This window comes from Galeopterus variegatus, unplaced genomic scaffold, assembly GCF_000696425.1.
Source record: "Galeopterus variegatus unplaced genomic scaffold, G_variegatus-3.0.2 Scaffold14014, whole genome shotgun sequence".
Classification (NCBI taxonomy): Eukaryota; Metazoa; Chordata; class Mammalia; order Dermoptera; family Cynocephalidae; genus Galeopterus; species Galeopterus variegatus.
The window spans coordinates 16,755-31,919 of NW_007740125.1; the positions used below are offsets into that span (position 1 = coordinate 16,755).

Consider the following 15,165-nt stretch of genomic DNA (forward strand, 5'->3'; position numbering starts at 1 on the left):
GAACAGATTGGGGGGGGTCTAAAATAGGATCATTCTAAATAAACTGTTTCAAAACCCGCTTTTCTCACTCCACAAAAACAAGGTGCTCTTTCCCATGTTCTTACATGGTCTTCTGTAACATTTCTGCGCATTTGAATGGAGGACGGGGAAAAATGTCAGCTGCATTCATTGCTCCCAGTGGGGCCCTGAGAAGCTGCAGCCCCTCTGTTGATTTCTTTTCCTTCTGTTAAAATTATGGAATGTCTTCCTCACATTGCCCTCATGCCCACCCCACAGCTGTCCCCAGGGCAGGGGGCCCCACTCTTGCATGTTCCCAGCACCCATGGGCCAGCACCATACTGCATGGACTTGCTGCGGTCACCCAGGCTGGGGACACTCTGTGGGACACGTGTACAGCCCAGTCACTCCAGCAGGCTTCCTGCACCCCCGCTGCCCTCTGCCCTGAACTGCTGACCAGCCCGCACCTGCTGGCTCACCGTTGCTCCTCTCCTCCGCTTCTCTGCTTTGCAGGCTCTCCCCCAGGCGTGGCAGAGGGAGACTTTTTGGAGCTGACCCACCACAGGAAATCATCAGGTAATGTCAACACCCACAGTAATAATAACAACCATGTATGGAGTGCTTGCTCTCCACCAGGCAGGTGGAAAGCACTTTGACAGCCATTAAAGCTAATTTGTGCCACAACTCTACAAGTCAGAGAGGATTGCCCTCATTTTATAGTTGGGGAAACTGAGACTCAGCGCAATCAGGAGTAGTACTTTGAGTAGTAGTACTCAGCTAGTAAAAAGGAGACTAGAGATTTGAAACCAAGACTGGTCTGAGTCCAACTTTATACACTTCTGTAAGCCACGCTGCCTCAGGAACTACAGAGGTAAGAAGGGCACAGAGTGTTGGTCGAACATCTTGGGGGTCTGAAGGCCAAAAGAGGTCACCTAAGCCAGCAGTCTTTCTGCCACGGGGGCCGGGGCTGGGTTGCTGGCATAGTGATCTTCTTCTGAGTCTGTTAAGGGTACAGATTCAGAGCTTCCCAACAACCCAGTGAGGAAGGTGATATTGTTACCCTCATTGTAAAAGAGAGGGAGATCAAGGCTCAGAGGTTAATTTACTCAAAGCTGCACAGTTTGAAAGTGGGCAAGTGGACTTTGATCCGAGTTCATAAACACCTCCACCCCCACCTGCAGCCCGGACACCTCCCTGCTCAGCCCCAGGCTGAGCTCCTCCGTGGCTTACCCCAGCTGTGGCTACTACTATGGTCTAGGGTTTGACAAATCTCCTAATTGCATCCTTGGAGGCAAACGCAGGGATTTTATCATTAAATAATATTTCTGTTTGGGAGTTTGGTAGCCTCAGGTTTCTCCTCTGATCAGGACACATAACAGAGGGCATGTGACACAGATGGCCAGAAGGGAAGCTAGTCCAGGAGACGTTGACAGACCACCTCGTCCTCATACCCTGTCTTTGCAAGGGAGGGGCACCTTTCTTCCTCCAGGGCAGGGGCTAGTGGGAGAAAGAGGGCTTACAAGAGAGTTCTCCAGCCCCTTGTTGTTTGTAGGTTATTTTATTTCTGTTATTTGGGGGCAAGGCAGCTCCAGGGTTCTGTTAACTTTCTGTCCTGTAACCCCACCCCTTTCCTCTTAGGGTGACCTTGAGCCGCAAAACTGCTGTCCACGTGGACCGGGGCTGACATCGCACGTCCATCTGCCAGGACACCTGCGTCCAAACTCCGAGACATGGCAACCAACGGCAGCAAGGTGGCCGATGGGCAGATCTCCACTGAGGTCAGCGAGGCTCCTGTGGCCAATGACAAGCCCAAAACGCTGGTGGTCAAAGTGCAGAAGAAAGCGGCGGACCTTCCCGACCGGGACACATGGAAGGGCCGCTTCGACTTCCTCATGTCCTGTGTGGGCTATGCCATTGGCCTGGGCAATGTCTGGAGGTTCCCCTATCTCTGTGGGAAAAATGGCGGAGGTAGGTGATGGCCCGGTGGCCTCCCGGCTGGCTGGGTCTGCACCCCACGGAGAGCATCCCACTTAGGCATTTCCTGGGGCAACCTTAGGGGAAAAGGCCCCCTAAAGACTCCAAAGGAAGTACCAGGCCCCACTTCTTGATTCTTGCCCCCTTATCAAAAGATTCCTAAAGGATGATTGTCCTCTGTAAATGACTCCAAAAGGTTCATTTATTCATTCTGCAAGTACAGGGATGTATTTTGAGCAAAGAATGCCCTGGGGACTCAGTTTGGCACTGGGTGTTGCTTTGGAGACAGGATGTAAGGAAATCCTGGATAGGAACCCAGAACCATGACAGGGGGTTTCTCCAAAGCCTTGGGGCCATGAGCATCTGTCTTCTCAACCCCACAGGGGCCTTCCTGATTCCCTACTTCCTGACACTCATCTTTGCGGGGGTCCCACTCTTCCTGCTGGAGTGCTCCCTGGGTCAGTACACGTCCATCGGGGGCCTGGGGGTGTGGAAGCTGGCCCCCATGTTCAAGGGTAAGTCTGCAGAGTGGGGCCCTGGGGTCGTGGCAGTGCTCCCACCCACAGAACTGGGTGAAGCTGGAGCTTCCAAACACCCAGCCCCTCTGGAGAGAGGGAGCCACTTGGTTCACATCTGAGCAGATTGGAGGCTTGGAGGCCATAGCAAGGGGCCTGGTGACACGTGGCCACATTGGTCAGAAAGTAGGGTGTGGAGGGGAGAGGAAAGACCCAATCCAGAGACCTCCACATGCCAGTCTGCCCTGTCCTGTTAGTTCATTTCCCCAGCAAGGGCTCGGTGTGATTTTCTTTGCTTCCACACGCAGTGCCTGCCAGGCACTCGGGTGGACGCATGGAGAATCACATTTACTGACCAAGGCTTGGGGCCACCTTGCCTAGTAGGCTGAGATCCTGGCCCCACCCGCCGCCAGCCTACACTGGGCCCCAACCCAAGTCCTGGCTTCCTCGCTTGCCAGAGTTATGTGACTTTCGGGAAGTCACTGCCTCTCTCTTAGTCTCGTTGTCCTCAGTAATGCCTGTCTGCAGGGTCAGTAAGGTCATTGACACTGTGGGGCACAGCAGAGTAGCTGCTGTTATGACTATATTAAACAGATGTGGTGACAGTTGTTCCACTCGCAGGCGTGGGCCTTGCTGCTGCTGTGCTGTCCTTCTGGCTGAACATCTACTACATTGTCATCATCTCCTGGGCCATCTATTACCTGTACAATTCCTTCACCACGGTGAGTGCCCAAGCCCACCCTCTGTCCATGGGACTGCCATTCTGCTGACAGGGCCCTTCTTCCAGGGAGTAGGTGACGCAGTCTGTCCTCAGTAGCCCTTGTCTCCACGGTAGTAGCACTGTGAATTGAGCACCTTCTCTGGGCCAGGCACTTCATGTGGGCTATCATCTAATCCTCACGACCCCCCTCGAAGGTGGGTATTGTTAGCCCATTTTCTATGAACCCAGACGGCTGGGTTTTAATCCTGACACTACTATTTGCCAGCTGTGCAACTTCAGGAAAGAGACTTAACCTCTCTGAGTGTTAGTGCCCTCTTTTATAAAATGGGAATAAAAGCAAAACCCCCTCAATTCCTCAAGAAATTAAAAATGGAATTACTTATGATCCAGCAATTTCACTTCTGGATAAAGACCCAAAGACTGAAAGAAGGGTCTCAAAGAGATATTTGCACACCCATGTTCACAGCAGCATTATAGCTTAAATATGGGAGGAGCCCAACTGTGCATTTACGAACGAATGAATAAGCAAAATAAATGTGGTATATACAGATAATGGAATATTATTCAGCCTTAAAAAGGAAGGAAATTCTGATACTTGCTGCAACATGGAAGAATCTCGAGGACATTATGCTAAATGAAATAATCCAGTCACAAAAAGACAAAAATACTGGATGATTCCACTTATACACATATGAGGTTCCTAGAATGGTCAAATTTATAGAGATAGAAAGTAGAGTGGTGGTTGCCAAGGGCTGGGGGTAGCAGAAAGGGGGAGCTATTGTCTAATGGCGACAAAGTTTCAGTTTTGCAAACTGAAAAGAGTTCTGGGATGGATGGGGGTGATGGTTGCACAGCATTATGAATATACTTAATGCCACTAGACTGTGCACTTAAAAATGGTCAGGATGATATATACTTTATGCTATGTGTATTTTACCATAATAAAAAAAATAGAAGAAATAAAAGTGAAACAACTTTAAAATCCTCATAACAACTCCTCATAGGGTTGTTGTGAGGATTAAGGAGCAGATTCAGGTAAAGTGCTCAGGACCGTATGTGGCACGGAGTGAGTGCTGGAGTGTTTGCTGTTATCACTGTTGTGCAGAGAGTCAGATGGGGAGTCTCTTGCCCAAGGTCGCATAGCTGGGAAGTGGCTGCAGGGTAGACACCAGAGACATTACGGTCCAGCTTGGAAGGCTGGTTCTCGAAGTGAACAGATTGAGGTTCAACTTTCAGCTCTGACACTTCGTAGCCGTGTGACCTCGAGCCATTTGCTGCCTCTCTCTCATCTATAAAGCAGGACTCACAAGGCCTGTCTGGAGCTCTGCCTCCCAGAGCTCCTGGGGAGGGGCGGTGAGATCATGGCTGTGAGGTGGCCTGGGGGGAGACCATGAGGGTGGAGAGGGTGAGCTGAGACCACTTTTGCCAGCCCCTGGGTGCTTAGTGGGGTTTGTCCGTGCGACTGTGTCCTTGCAGACGTTGCCATGGAAACAGTGTGACAACCCCTGGAACACAGACCGCTGCTTCTCGAACTACAGCATGGTCAACACCACCAACATGACCAGCGCCGTGGTGGAGTTCTGGGAGTGAGTATGGCCTGTCTGTGGGGGGCGGTGAGGGGGAGGACATGTCAGCCAGCGCCCGACAGCAGAGACAGACACCCTCGAAAGGGTAGTGGAGGAGTGTGATAAAGGGACTGTTTGTGGAGATGTGGGCTGGGTTAAGGGAGCCTCACGGCATGTCGAGTCCTTTGCTCCCCAGAGAGAGCTGGACTGAGGAAGGGGCCACAAGACACAGGACGTGTCTAGCATGAGAAGACGCCTCTCACCTCCTGCCCTCTCATCTCCAGCCAGTGCCTCTCACTGGTCAAACTCAGTGGAAGCCAGAGGACAAGGGACCGGTGCCACAGCAGTCAGACTCCTGGGGCCAGCGCAGGGTAGAGAAGGGTGGAGAGTGGGTCCAGAGGGGCAGACAGAGAACCAGCATAGCCAAGAAGAATCGCCCAGAGAGGCCAACAATGTCCTGATTCATCCTGAAAACCAGCCCAATCTACTTATAAACCCAGAGTCACTTGGCATAAACACACGCACACACACACTCTGGCCATAGTGAAGGCCATGCTGGCTGTATATTCAAGGGGGTGCTTCATAGAAGATGTGTGTTGGGGGCACTGATCTGACAAAATGAGGTACCGGGCCCAAATGTCTTTGGTATGAAGGAAACATCTGTGCTGGGCAGCTTGGAAGGGTCTGTGAGCAACCGAGAAGGTTCCAGTGCACCTTGGATAAGCTTCCAGGAGGAGCTGTTCTCAAGAGGGGTCAGGACAAGTGAAGCCAATCTCATGGTGGTGCGGTGGCTTTGGCTAGGCTGTTTTCTTACAAATAAGAACCAAATTCTTCTCCCATTGGTTCTGATTTCTGGCATCTCCCACATGCAGCTCTCACACGTTAGACTATTTATTCAACCATTGATTCAATAAACATTTCCTGAGCACCTACTGCGTGTGTGCCAGGGTGATGAGAGACATGGCAAAGAGGTGACGACAGCACCAGGGGACCAGTGCTGAGAGGAGGGGAGCCCAGGAAGCCATGGGTGCCCAAGGAGGCACCTGGACTGGCTTTGCTAAGGAGTGGCATCTAAAGGTGAAACACAGTGTAGGAAAGGCAGGAGTGAGCAGAGGAAGAGCAGGTGTGAGGCTTGGAGGCTGGTGAGAGCAGGAAAGGCACTGGGAAGAGTGTGGGGGGCTGTGGAGCATGGGACTCAAGAGACCAGCAGGGGCCAGCTCAATGGAGGCCTTGAAAGGCCAGCAGGGAGTTTGGGCTTCAACAGGAGGAAGGGAGCTATTCACTGCAGGATGTTAAGCAGGGCAGTCACATGATCAGACTTGCAATTTAGAAAGATCCCTGGGGCAGCAATGGGGACAGGGCAAAAGTGAGGGCTGGGTCCCACTAGGAGGCAGCCACAGCTGTGCAGGTGAGCAATAATGGTGGCTGAACTGAGGCTCTGGCAGCAGGTCCTGCTCTGTGTGATCTCTTGACCAAACAGCACTTTCTAGTGGTATCATGGGCCTCACAGTCCCCTTCCACTTCTTGAATTATACTGATCACGGTGTCAGCACAATCACAGGGAAGGAGGCCATCCACCTCCATGCCCTGGGTACCTGCAGGTCACTCCAGCTCCCACCAGCCCCATGTGACTTTCTCCCTGCTCCACTGTTCAACCAGGCGCAACATGCACCAGATGACAGACGGGCTGGACAAGCCAGGTCAGATCCGCTGGCCGCTGGCCATCACCCTGGCCATCGCCTGGATCCTTGTGTATTTCTGTATCTGGAAGGGTGTTGGCTGGACTGGAAAGGTAAGGAGTGTATATGCACAGTGGGGACAGGAGGGGAACTGAAAGGGACAGGTCTACAAAGGGATCTTTGCTCTGGACAAAGAGTCTGCATTGCCCAGGAACCCCATCCAACCCTGAGTTAAGCAGATCCTTCAGCTCTCTGTGCCTCGGTTTCCTTTCCTATAAGATGGATATAGTAACATTACCTACCTTCCAGGATGGTTGTGAGGATTCAGGGCAATGATGCTAGACAGGCATATAGCACAGTACAGGCTCGGGGCAAGTCCCAAGAGATCCCACTGAGCCTGATAGAGCCATCACAGAACAGAGGGCGAGTGTTGCTCAAGGCCACTGAACAAACTTTCCCCGAGCACCTGCCCTGTGCCAAGTCTTGTTCTCGGTGCGTGGTATTTAGACATGAAAATGTCACGTCCCTACTCCTGAGGAACAACAGAGATGGATAGATTAATGGTTACATACTCAGGCTCTGTATTCTGACAGTCCTGAGTTCAGATCTCAACTGGGCCATTTACTATGTAACCTTGGCAAGTCACTTTGCCTTTCCGAAACTCAGTTTCCTCCTGTGTAAAATGGGACTAATGATTATGATCATCTGTTGGTTTGTTATGATAAGATAAGATGGTGATTCTGTAAAGCACTCAGCACCTATTCAGGGGAGTTGGTATTGTTTTTGTTTTTATTATGCAAGTGCCTAGCAATGCCAAGCTGGGGTGTCCAGCCTGGGGATATCTGGGGAACTGACTGATCAAACTGGGAGGAGGGGAAGTGGCTTCACCCCCACCTCTTCCCCCTTTGAAGCCCCACCCCACATGTTTGGAGACAGATGATGTCAGAGTGTCTCACTAGCTCTGGCCTGAAGGAGACTCAGCAAATGTATTGTCTGAGGTATTACAGAAGTAAAGGGCAGAGAAGGGATTTAAACTGAATAAGGCAGGGGCAAGAGGTCAGAACTACCCAAGAAGCTGATGCACAGTTCCAGAAGAGGTAGTGGAAACAAACAAAACAGAACCTTAACAAATTCCACACTTGGGCTTGGACAGAGCTGATGAAAAGCTCTCCAGTCTGGTGGGAACTTTGGACCCCCTGGGTTCTCAGATCCAATATTGATGTCAAAACATCACTGATCTGTCCTGAGGAGCAGGGAGACAGGAGGAGAGCACAGGTATCTCCCACGCAGAGAAGTGTAGGGCTTAAGGGCTTTGAAAGAGAGTTGGAACCTCCGTCCCTGGTTCCTAGTTGTGTGCACTTGGGCAAATCATCTCACCTTTCTGAGCTTCAGTCTCATCGTCTGTTAAATGCTCACAATAAAAGTACCTTACAGGGTTGCCACCAAGACTGAGGGGAGCAATTCATGCAGAATGCTTAGCATATGCGTAGCACATAGTAGGCACTCAATACATGGTATTGATTATAATCATTCTGGGGTGGTATCTAGAGTTCCTGCTGTATTAGAAGACTGACCACTTCTTGGGGACAGAGTGTAGGGCCCTTTTCACTGCATCTTTTGATTGTGTAAACCAGTCTATCAACAAGCATTTATTGAACATCTACTGTGTGCCTGGCTCCATGCTGAACATGGGAGACAGGGAATTACAAAACCTAGGCAACATATATTAAGCATGTTGTATGTCCTCACACAACTGACCTTTCTGAGTAGCAAAGGTAATTATACACATTTTTCTGACAAAAGAAAGTGAGGCACAGAGAGGATAAGAAATCAAACCAAAGTCACAAAGCCTATGGGTGACGCAGATGATTTTGAATCCTCTTTGCCTAATTCCATTACGGTGGTTTTTCTAGTGGATCATGCTGCCTTTCCTAATCCTAAAGAATCTCAGAGCCAAATCAGAGAGATGAAGCTAACCCACAGAACAGTCCATGCTGACCAGGAAATAGAGTCACATCAGACTCTGAGATACAAAAGTCCCTAAACTTGAAAATTATTCTTCTACCCCAGTGAGCAAAGAAATGCGATTTCAGAAAATATCAGCCTTTTGATGATCAATTTGGCAAAAAAAAAAAAAAAAAAAAAAAAAAAACAAAAAAAAAAAAAAAACAAAAAAAAAAAAAAAACAAAAAAAAAAAAAAAACAAAAAAAAAAAAAAAACAAAAAAAAAAAAAAAACAAAAAAAAAAAAAAAACAAAAAAAAAAAAAAAAAGTTTTCAGTGCTGATACTAAGGGCCGGCCCAGTTCAAGAAAGGCACTCTCTGTAATGCTGGGTGAAGCTCCATTTCTAGAAGGCAGTTAGGCAATAGGGATCAAGAGCTCTTGAGAAGTTTATTCCTTTTTACTCAGCAATTTCACTTCCAGAAATTTTCCCAGGAGTGGTACAATAATTTTATAGATAAAGATTTATATACAAGGGTGTTCAATGGAGTATTCACATTCACATATGATTGGGAGTAATGTAAATGGATAATAGTAAGGAAAACTTGGAAAAGGATGGTGGGACCTCCTGAGGGACTATTTTGTGTAATTAAAGAATCACATTGTTCAAGAGACAATAAAACAATGTTTAGTAAACAAAACAGGAAACAAAACTGTATTACTGTGTGTTTTATAACTTTAAACATGTTCGATTAAAAGGCAAGTACATAATTTGAACCTCATTTTGTAAGAAAATAGGACCGTGTACTCAGAGTCTTAAAAGAACATTAAAATGTTAACATACATGCATTTATGTATTTGTCAGACATTTATTGAATTTCTACTGTATACCATGGACTGTTCTAGCTATTCAGAGAACTGTAGGTGTGAACAACACAAGCCCTGTCCCTCATGTAACTTACATTCCAGGGACCGTTGAAGGGAACTTTGTGCATGTGTGTTCATATGTAATTTTAAAATTTTCCTGTCACCATGTGTATCACTTGGATAATTTAGAAATCACAAAATTCGAGGGGACGGGGGAAGGGAAAAACCAGGTGCTGAGCTGGTTGGTTCAAACTCCAAAAAGGGGCTTCAGAAAAGTGGCCAAGCAGAGCAGGCTAGGAGTCCAGGAAGGTTTCCGGGAGGAGGAAGGCCAGGAACGAAGCGCAGAGCCACGACAGGTGTGGGTGTAGGTGAAGCTGGGCGCGGGGACACGGGCGCGCTGGAGGGGCGTGACTCTGTCTCCCACCTTGCTCGCAGGTGGTCTACTTCTCGGCCACCTATCCCTACATCATGCTGATCATCCTGTTCTTCCGTGGAGTGACGCTGCCGGGGGCCAGGGAGGGCATCCTGTTCTACATCACGCCCAACTTCCGCAAGCTGTCGGACTCCGAGGTGAGCCTGGAGGGCGCCGCCCAGGTTCAGAGCGAGCCCGAGGCCTGCGCCGCCGCGGACCAGCTTCAGGACGGGGCATTGCGCCTCTCTGAGCCTCACGTGTAAACTGGGGGTCTTGCCAGGTAGAGCTGGTTAGCACATATAAAAGGCCCTGGGGAACTCACAACCTCCCAACGCTATGCGATACCTGCTGTGATTACCACTTTGACAGTTTTGGTAATTCTGCCTCTAGGTGTGGCTGGATGCGGCTACCCAGATCTTCTTCTCCTACGGGCTGGGCCTGGGATCCCTGATCGCTCTCGGGAGCTACAACTCTTTCCACAACAACGTCTACAGGTGCGAGAGGCGGCTGCTGGAGGCCCTTCCTCCCGGCCACGCCCCTCCCTCCTCCAGGCCACGCCCCCTGGCCTCACTCATTCTGTTCGGTCTGTCTTTGGCTTTCCGCTCAACCCCTCTCTGAGCCAATCTCTTATGGTAACATTTTCCAGCCCGATTCTTCTGGCTGCGCCCTCTCCTGGCTTGTTCCTGGGACCTGGCCTTCGGGGACCACGCCTGCCCTGTAGCCCCGCCCCTTGATAGCCACGCCCGTCATAGCGACACCTTCCTGCCAGCCCCACCCCCTGACCCCGCCTCTTCCTCGTTTCAGGGACTCCATCATCGTCTGCTGCATCAATTCCTGCACCAGCATGTTCGCAGGATTCGTCATCTTCTCCATTGTGGGCTTCATGGCTCATGTCACCAAGAGGTCCATTGCTGATGTGGCAGCCTCAGGTCAGCGCAGCCCCATGGAGGACCCGGGCTCCTGGGGAGGGAGGAGCCGACCACGTTGGCGTTTGCAGTCATCTTCACCACCACCGTGGCTCACTGGCATTGAGTGGTCACTCCGTGCCAGGCAATGCACTGAGCGGTTTATATGGACTATACCCCGAGCCTTTCCAATGCTATGTGATAGATGCTGTTGTTATCCCCATTTCATAGATGAAGAAACTGAGGCTCACCAAAGTCACCTGCCCAAGGTCAGGGACTTGAAAGGGACAGAAATGTTGTGGATCTGGAGTTTGAGCCCAGGTCTGGTGGACTCTAAAGCCTGGGTTCTTAGTCTCTTGGTCATACTGGCACATCCAGCACAGTCCTGGACTTTCAGGGGGAGAAGACCCACTCCTGCCCCTGAGGTGTAAACTTTGGTCCACCTCAGACATGTTCATCACCATGATACAAAGCCCCCCAAATCCGAGCTTTTTTCCTAGCTCCAAAAATGCTCTCACCAAGTCGTCTGTGCCCACTCTGCTCACCACACCATCATCAATGCCACAGGGCCAGAGGACAGCCCCAGGCAACCCCACCCCCTTCCCTGCTCAGCCAGATGTGAGGCTCAGGGAGGTGACTTGACTCGTCCCCTAGAGAACTGGGCTGGCCATGTGGAAAGAAACGTTCTCTGCCCTGAAAGAATCTCATTTCTCTAGAACTCCCAGCCACCACCACCACCACCACCACCCCACCCACATCCAGAGCCAAACCCAGGGAGGTTACATTCTCCTTCTCATTCCAAGGTTTTCCCTGATCTCTTAAGCAACCCCACCAGACACTCAAACACACCGTGTCCCAGACAGACCTCCCCCAGCCTTCTCTTCCCCTGGGCTCCCCATCACAGGAAGGGTTCCACCATCCAGTGTCCAGGCCAGAAACCTCGGCGGCATCCAGGGTTCTTCCCTCACCCTGCAAGCCAGCCAGTACCAGGGCCTGCCCTTCTGCTCTTGTCTCTCTCCATCTGGCCACCTTCTACACCTGCACTGTGTCTACCTCTGGCCAGGCCGCTGCAGTCCCTCATCTGGACAATGGGCACAGCTCTTCACTTGTCTTCTTGTCCCCCACCCCATTTCCTCATATGGGGTGACAACACTCTCAAAAGGTTACTCTGAAGACGAAATGAAACAAGACGTAGAAAGCGAGTGGTGTGCTGGGTATGCTGTAGGTGCTTAATACCTGCTTTTCTTCTTCTTTGCATTTCCCTCCACAGGCCCCGGGCTGGCCTTCCTGGCGTACCCAGAGGCGGTGACCCAGCTGCCCATCTCTCCCCTCTGGGCCGTCCTCTTCTTCTCGATGCTGCTGATGTTGGGCATTGACAGCCAGGTGAAGGCACCCCCTGACACCTTGAGGGCCCCCCCCCAGCCTTCTCAGCCCAGGAGCAAACAGCGAGAGGAGGCCACTCTTAGACCCCCAGGAAGATGTCTAAGAATTTCAGATCCCAGGCCGGCCCGGTGGCGCACTGCTACAGTGTGCTGCTTGGGAAGCGCGGCGGCGCTCCCTCCGAGGGTTTGGATCCCACATGCAGACCGGCCGCTCACTGGCTGAGCGAGGAGTGGGGGCAACACCGAGGGTTGCGATCCTGTTGCCGGTCCCAGTCCGGTACGGGCGCGACACTGAGGGTTGCGATCCATTGCCGGTCACAAAAAAAGACAAAAAGACAAAAAAAGAATTTCAGATCCCTAGAATGTTCCATTGCATGCAACTTCAGGAAACAACTTAGCCAAGTTCTCCATTTTCCAGAAGGGGAAACTGATGCCCAGCGGGAAGGGACTCTCCTGAGTCAGGCAGAATCAGTCTGGGTCCCGGGGTTCTCCTGGCCCTGCTGTCCCACTGCTGCTGTGCCTCCTGTCTTCCCCCAGAGTTCCAGGCTCTGGGTGGGTTGGGGCTGGGGACTGCCACAGGTGGCTGACCTCTGCTCCTGCCTTCAGTTCTGCACTGTGGAGGGCTTCATCACGGCCCTGGTGGATGAGTACCCCAGACTCCTCCGCAACCGCAGGGAGCTCTTCATAGCCGCCGTCTGCATCGTCTCCTACCTGATCGGCCTCTCTAACATCACCCAGGTAGGCTCAGTGGGCACCTGGCACACCCTGGCCCGGTGCCAGGGCCACTCCCAGCACCTCCTTTCCCCAGCCCTGTCATATTCCATCTTTTATCCTGTCATTGAGCACCATCTCTGTGTCAAGCCCAGGGCACACAGCAATGAATCAGACAGGGTTCCTGCCCTCCAAGGGCTCACAGGCTGGTGGGAGACACAGACACTGAGCTAGGAAGTATAGGACAGAACTAGAAAATGCAGCACCTAACCGGCCTGGGGGCCAGGGACTGCTTCCTGGAGGAGGGATGCAGGAGGTGAGTTTTGAAAAGCTCAGAAAGCCAGAGAGTCAAATTGGAGTTGAGCCTTTGAAGTTGACACTGCCCAAAGCTTCCTTTCATTCCCACTTTTCTTTCTGTGTTGATATTAATGAGAAATGCTCTCTGCACTCAAGACCTTCTGAGTCTAGTCAGAAGACATATACATAACCGATGAATTGTATGATAAATATAAATGGCTCTAAAGACAGGAGCTCAGCCCTGAGGGTCTGATTTATGTTCCACAAAATGACTTCTGAATCCAAATACAGTTCTGAGACAGAGTTAGTGTTCATTAATTCCTTCCTTCATTCATAGCTGTTGAACACCTACTATGGGCCTGACATGACCCTGGAAATTCAGTAATTAACATGACACAGTAGATGCTCTCTTGGAGCTTACATTTTGGTGGACAAGATATAACACACAAATTAGATTTCAGAGAGTATTAAGTGCCATAAAGAATAGAGAGTCGGCTAGAGAATGACCAGTGGGGGTGGGAGGGACTCTACCTTAGACAAGGTAGTCAGGGGAGATCTCACTAAGGAAATGACAATTGAGCGGGGACTTAAATGGTGAGGAAGAGCCAGCCAGAGGAAGATGTGGGGGAAAGACAGCACAGCAGGTGCAAAGGCCCTGGGGCAGAAATGGGTTTGGCACATTTGAGAGACAGAACGGAGGTCAGTGTGGCAGAGGCCAAGGGAGTGGGGAGATGGTGGGAGATAAAGACTCAGACCTGCAGGATTTGATTTTACTTTATCTTACATCTCTCTGCTTATTTATGTGTTATATTATTGTCTCACTTAAGCCATTGAAGTTTCTAAGTAGGGGAGAAATGTGGCTGTTTCGTGTTTTGGAAAGATGGCCCTGGTGGCTAACTCCTCCTTCTGCCCTCCAGCCTTACCTGAAGTGGGGTGTTTCCCTCTGCCACCCAGACATTTTTTGGGAGAATTTCCCAGAGAATCAATGCCTGTGTCCTTGCATTTTCCCAAGGCCTTCAGAACTTCCTCTAATCTACCCTTAAGCCTTCTTGCTGCATGTGGCCTGATCCCAGCCTCATCAGACTCCAAAGCCCATGTCATCTGTGAACTGAATGCACCAGGCCCTGGGGGAATGTCGGCCTGTTCTCACCTCTTCTCCTCTTGCAGGGGGGCATTTATGTCTTCAAACTTTTCGATTACTATTCTGCCAGTGGCATGAGCCTGCTGTTTCTCGTGTTCTTCGAATGTGTCTCCATTTCCTGGTTTTATGGTGAGCATCAACCCCTCCTCCCTTATTCATTCATTTATTCGTTCCTTTCTTCAGTCGTCATTCGACAAATCCAACTTACACACCAGCCCCTTTGCCTGCATCAATTAATTTAGTCTTCACAACAGTTCATTGAGGTTAGCACAGGAGTCCTGCAGGTTTAAAAGATAGAAGAGCAATTAGATTCATTTAAAACAGGAGCTAACATGTTTTCATCAATGTTGGGATAAAAAGGTTTGTCTGAGATTTTTATCTAGAAAAGGGAAACCAAAACTATAAAAACAGTTTTAAAGTTATATATTTAACAAAAGCTAGGCTATAAGTAAAAGTATGCACTATCTAAAAACAAATAACTAATAAAACATGGATTTTATTTATTTTTGTGGCCTAAGTTTCTCAAGCCAACTGTATGACAGCCAAAAGGACATCCTTCCCCGCACAGTTGATTGTCACAGGAAGACCACATGTTCTGAGAGCAATGTGACATGCTGTGTATCTTCTTTTTTTTTTAATTGGTTATGAATACTCATGGAGCACAAAGCTGATTGTCACAACTTGTGCCCAAGATGTGATGGCCAGATCTATACTGACAGCGTGTCCAATACCACAAATTGCGATTATACCCCAGCGTGTATCTTCTCTGCAGTACTTGACACCTCATCCCCTTGTCCTTGTCCCGTCCTCTCCCACTAACTGGTCTAACACGGTCACATCCTCACTGGTCGGTGACTTTGCTTGTAATTCAAGCAGTGCCCAGTGCCACTCTGGCGAACTTCAAGACATCCTGAGGGCTTGGGGTTTTTCTTTTTTGCGAGCTTTTCAAAAGGTCTTCTCTGCAATCTACCACCAGTTTTTTATAGCATCAGACCATCAAGGAATATAACTGTCCCTGCCCAGCAAAGCCTTTGAAGGGATGGCTGGGGTAGATGTTA

At 50.1% G+C, this 15,165-nt stretch overlaps 1 protein-coding gene across 1 annotated transcript; it reads left to right on the forward strand.

The window, feature by feature from the left end:
• Window positions 1-506: 506 nt before the first annotated feature.
• Window positions 507-14,240, forward strand: LOC103581821 (sodium- and chloride-dependent GABA transporter 1; the record flags this gene model as incomplete). Its single annotated transcript, XM_008563564.1, has 12 exons — window positions 507-573; window positions 1,636-1,965; window positions 2,355-2,486; window positions 3,108-3,208; window positions 4,684-4,793; window positions 6,432-6,564; window positions 9,695-9,829; window positions 10,062-10,165; window positions 10,476-10,600; window positions 11,847-11,959; window positions 12,565-12,696; window positions 14,134-14,240. Coding segments are annotated over exons 2-12 (1,430 nt in total), but the record flags the coding sequence as incomplete, so codon positions are not given.
• Between the last annotated feature and the right edge of the window lie 925 nt (window positions 14,241-15,165).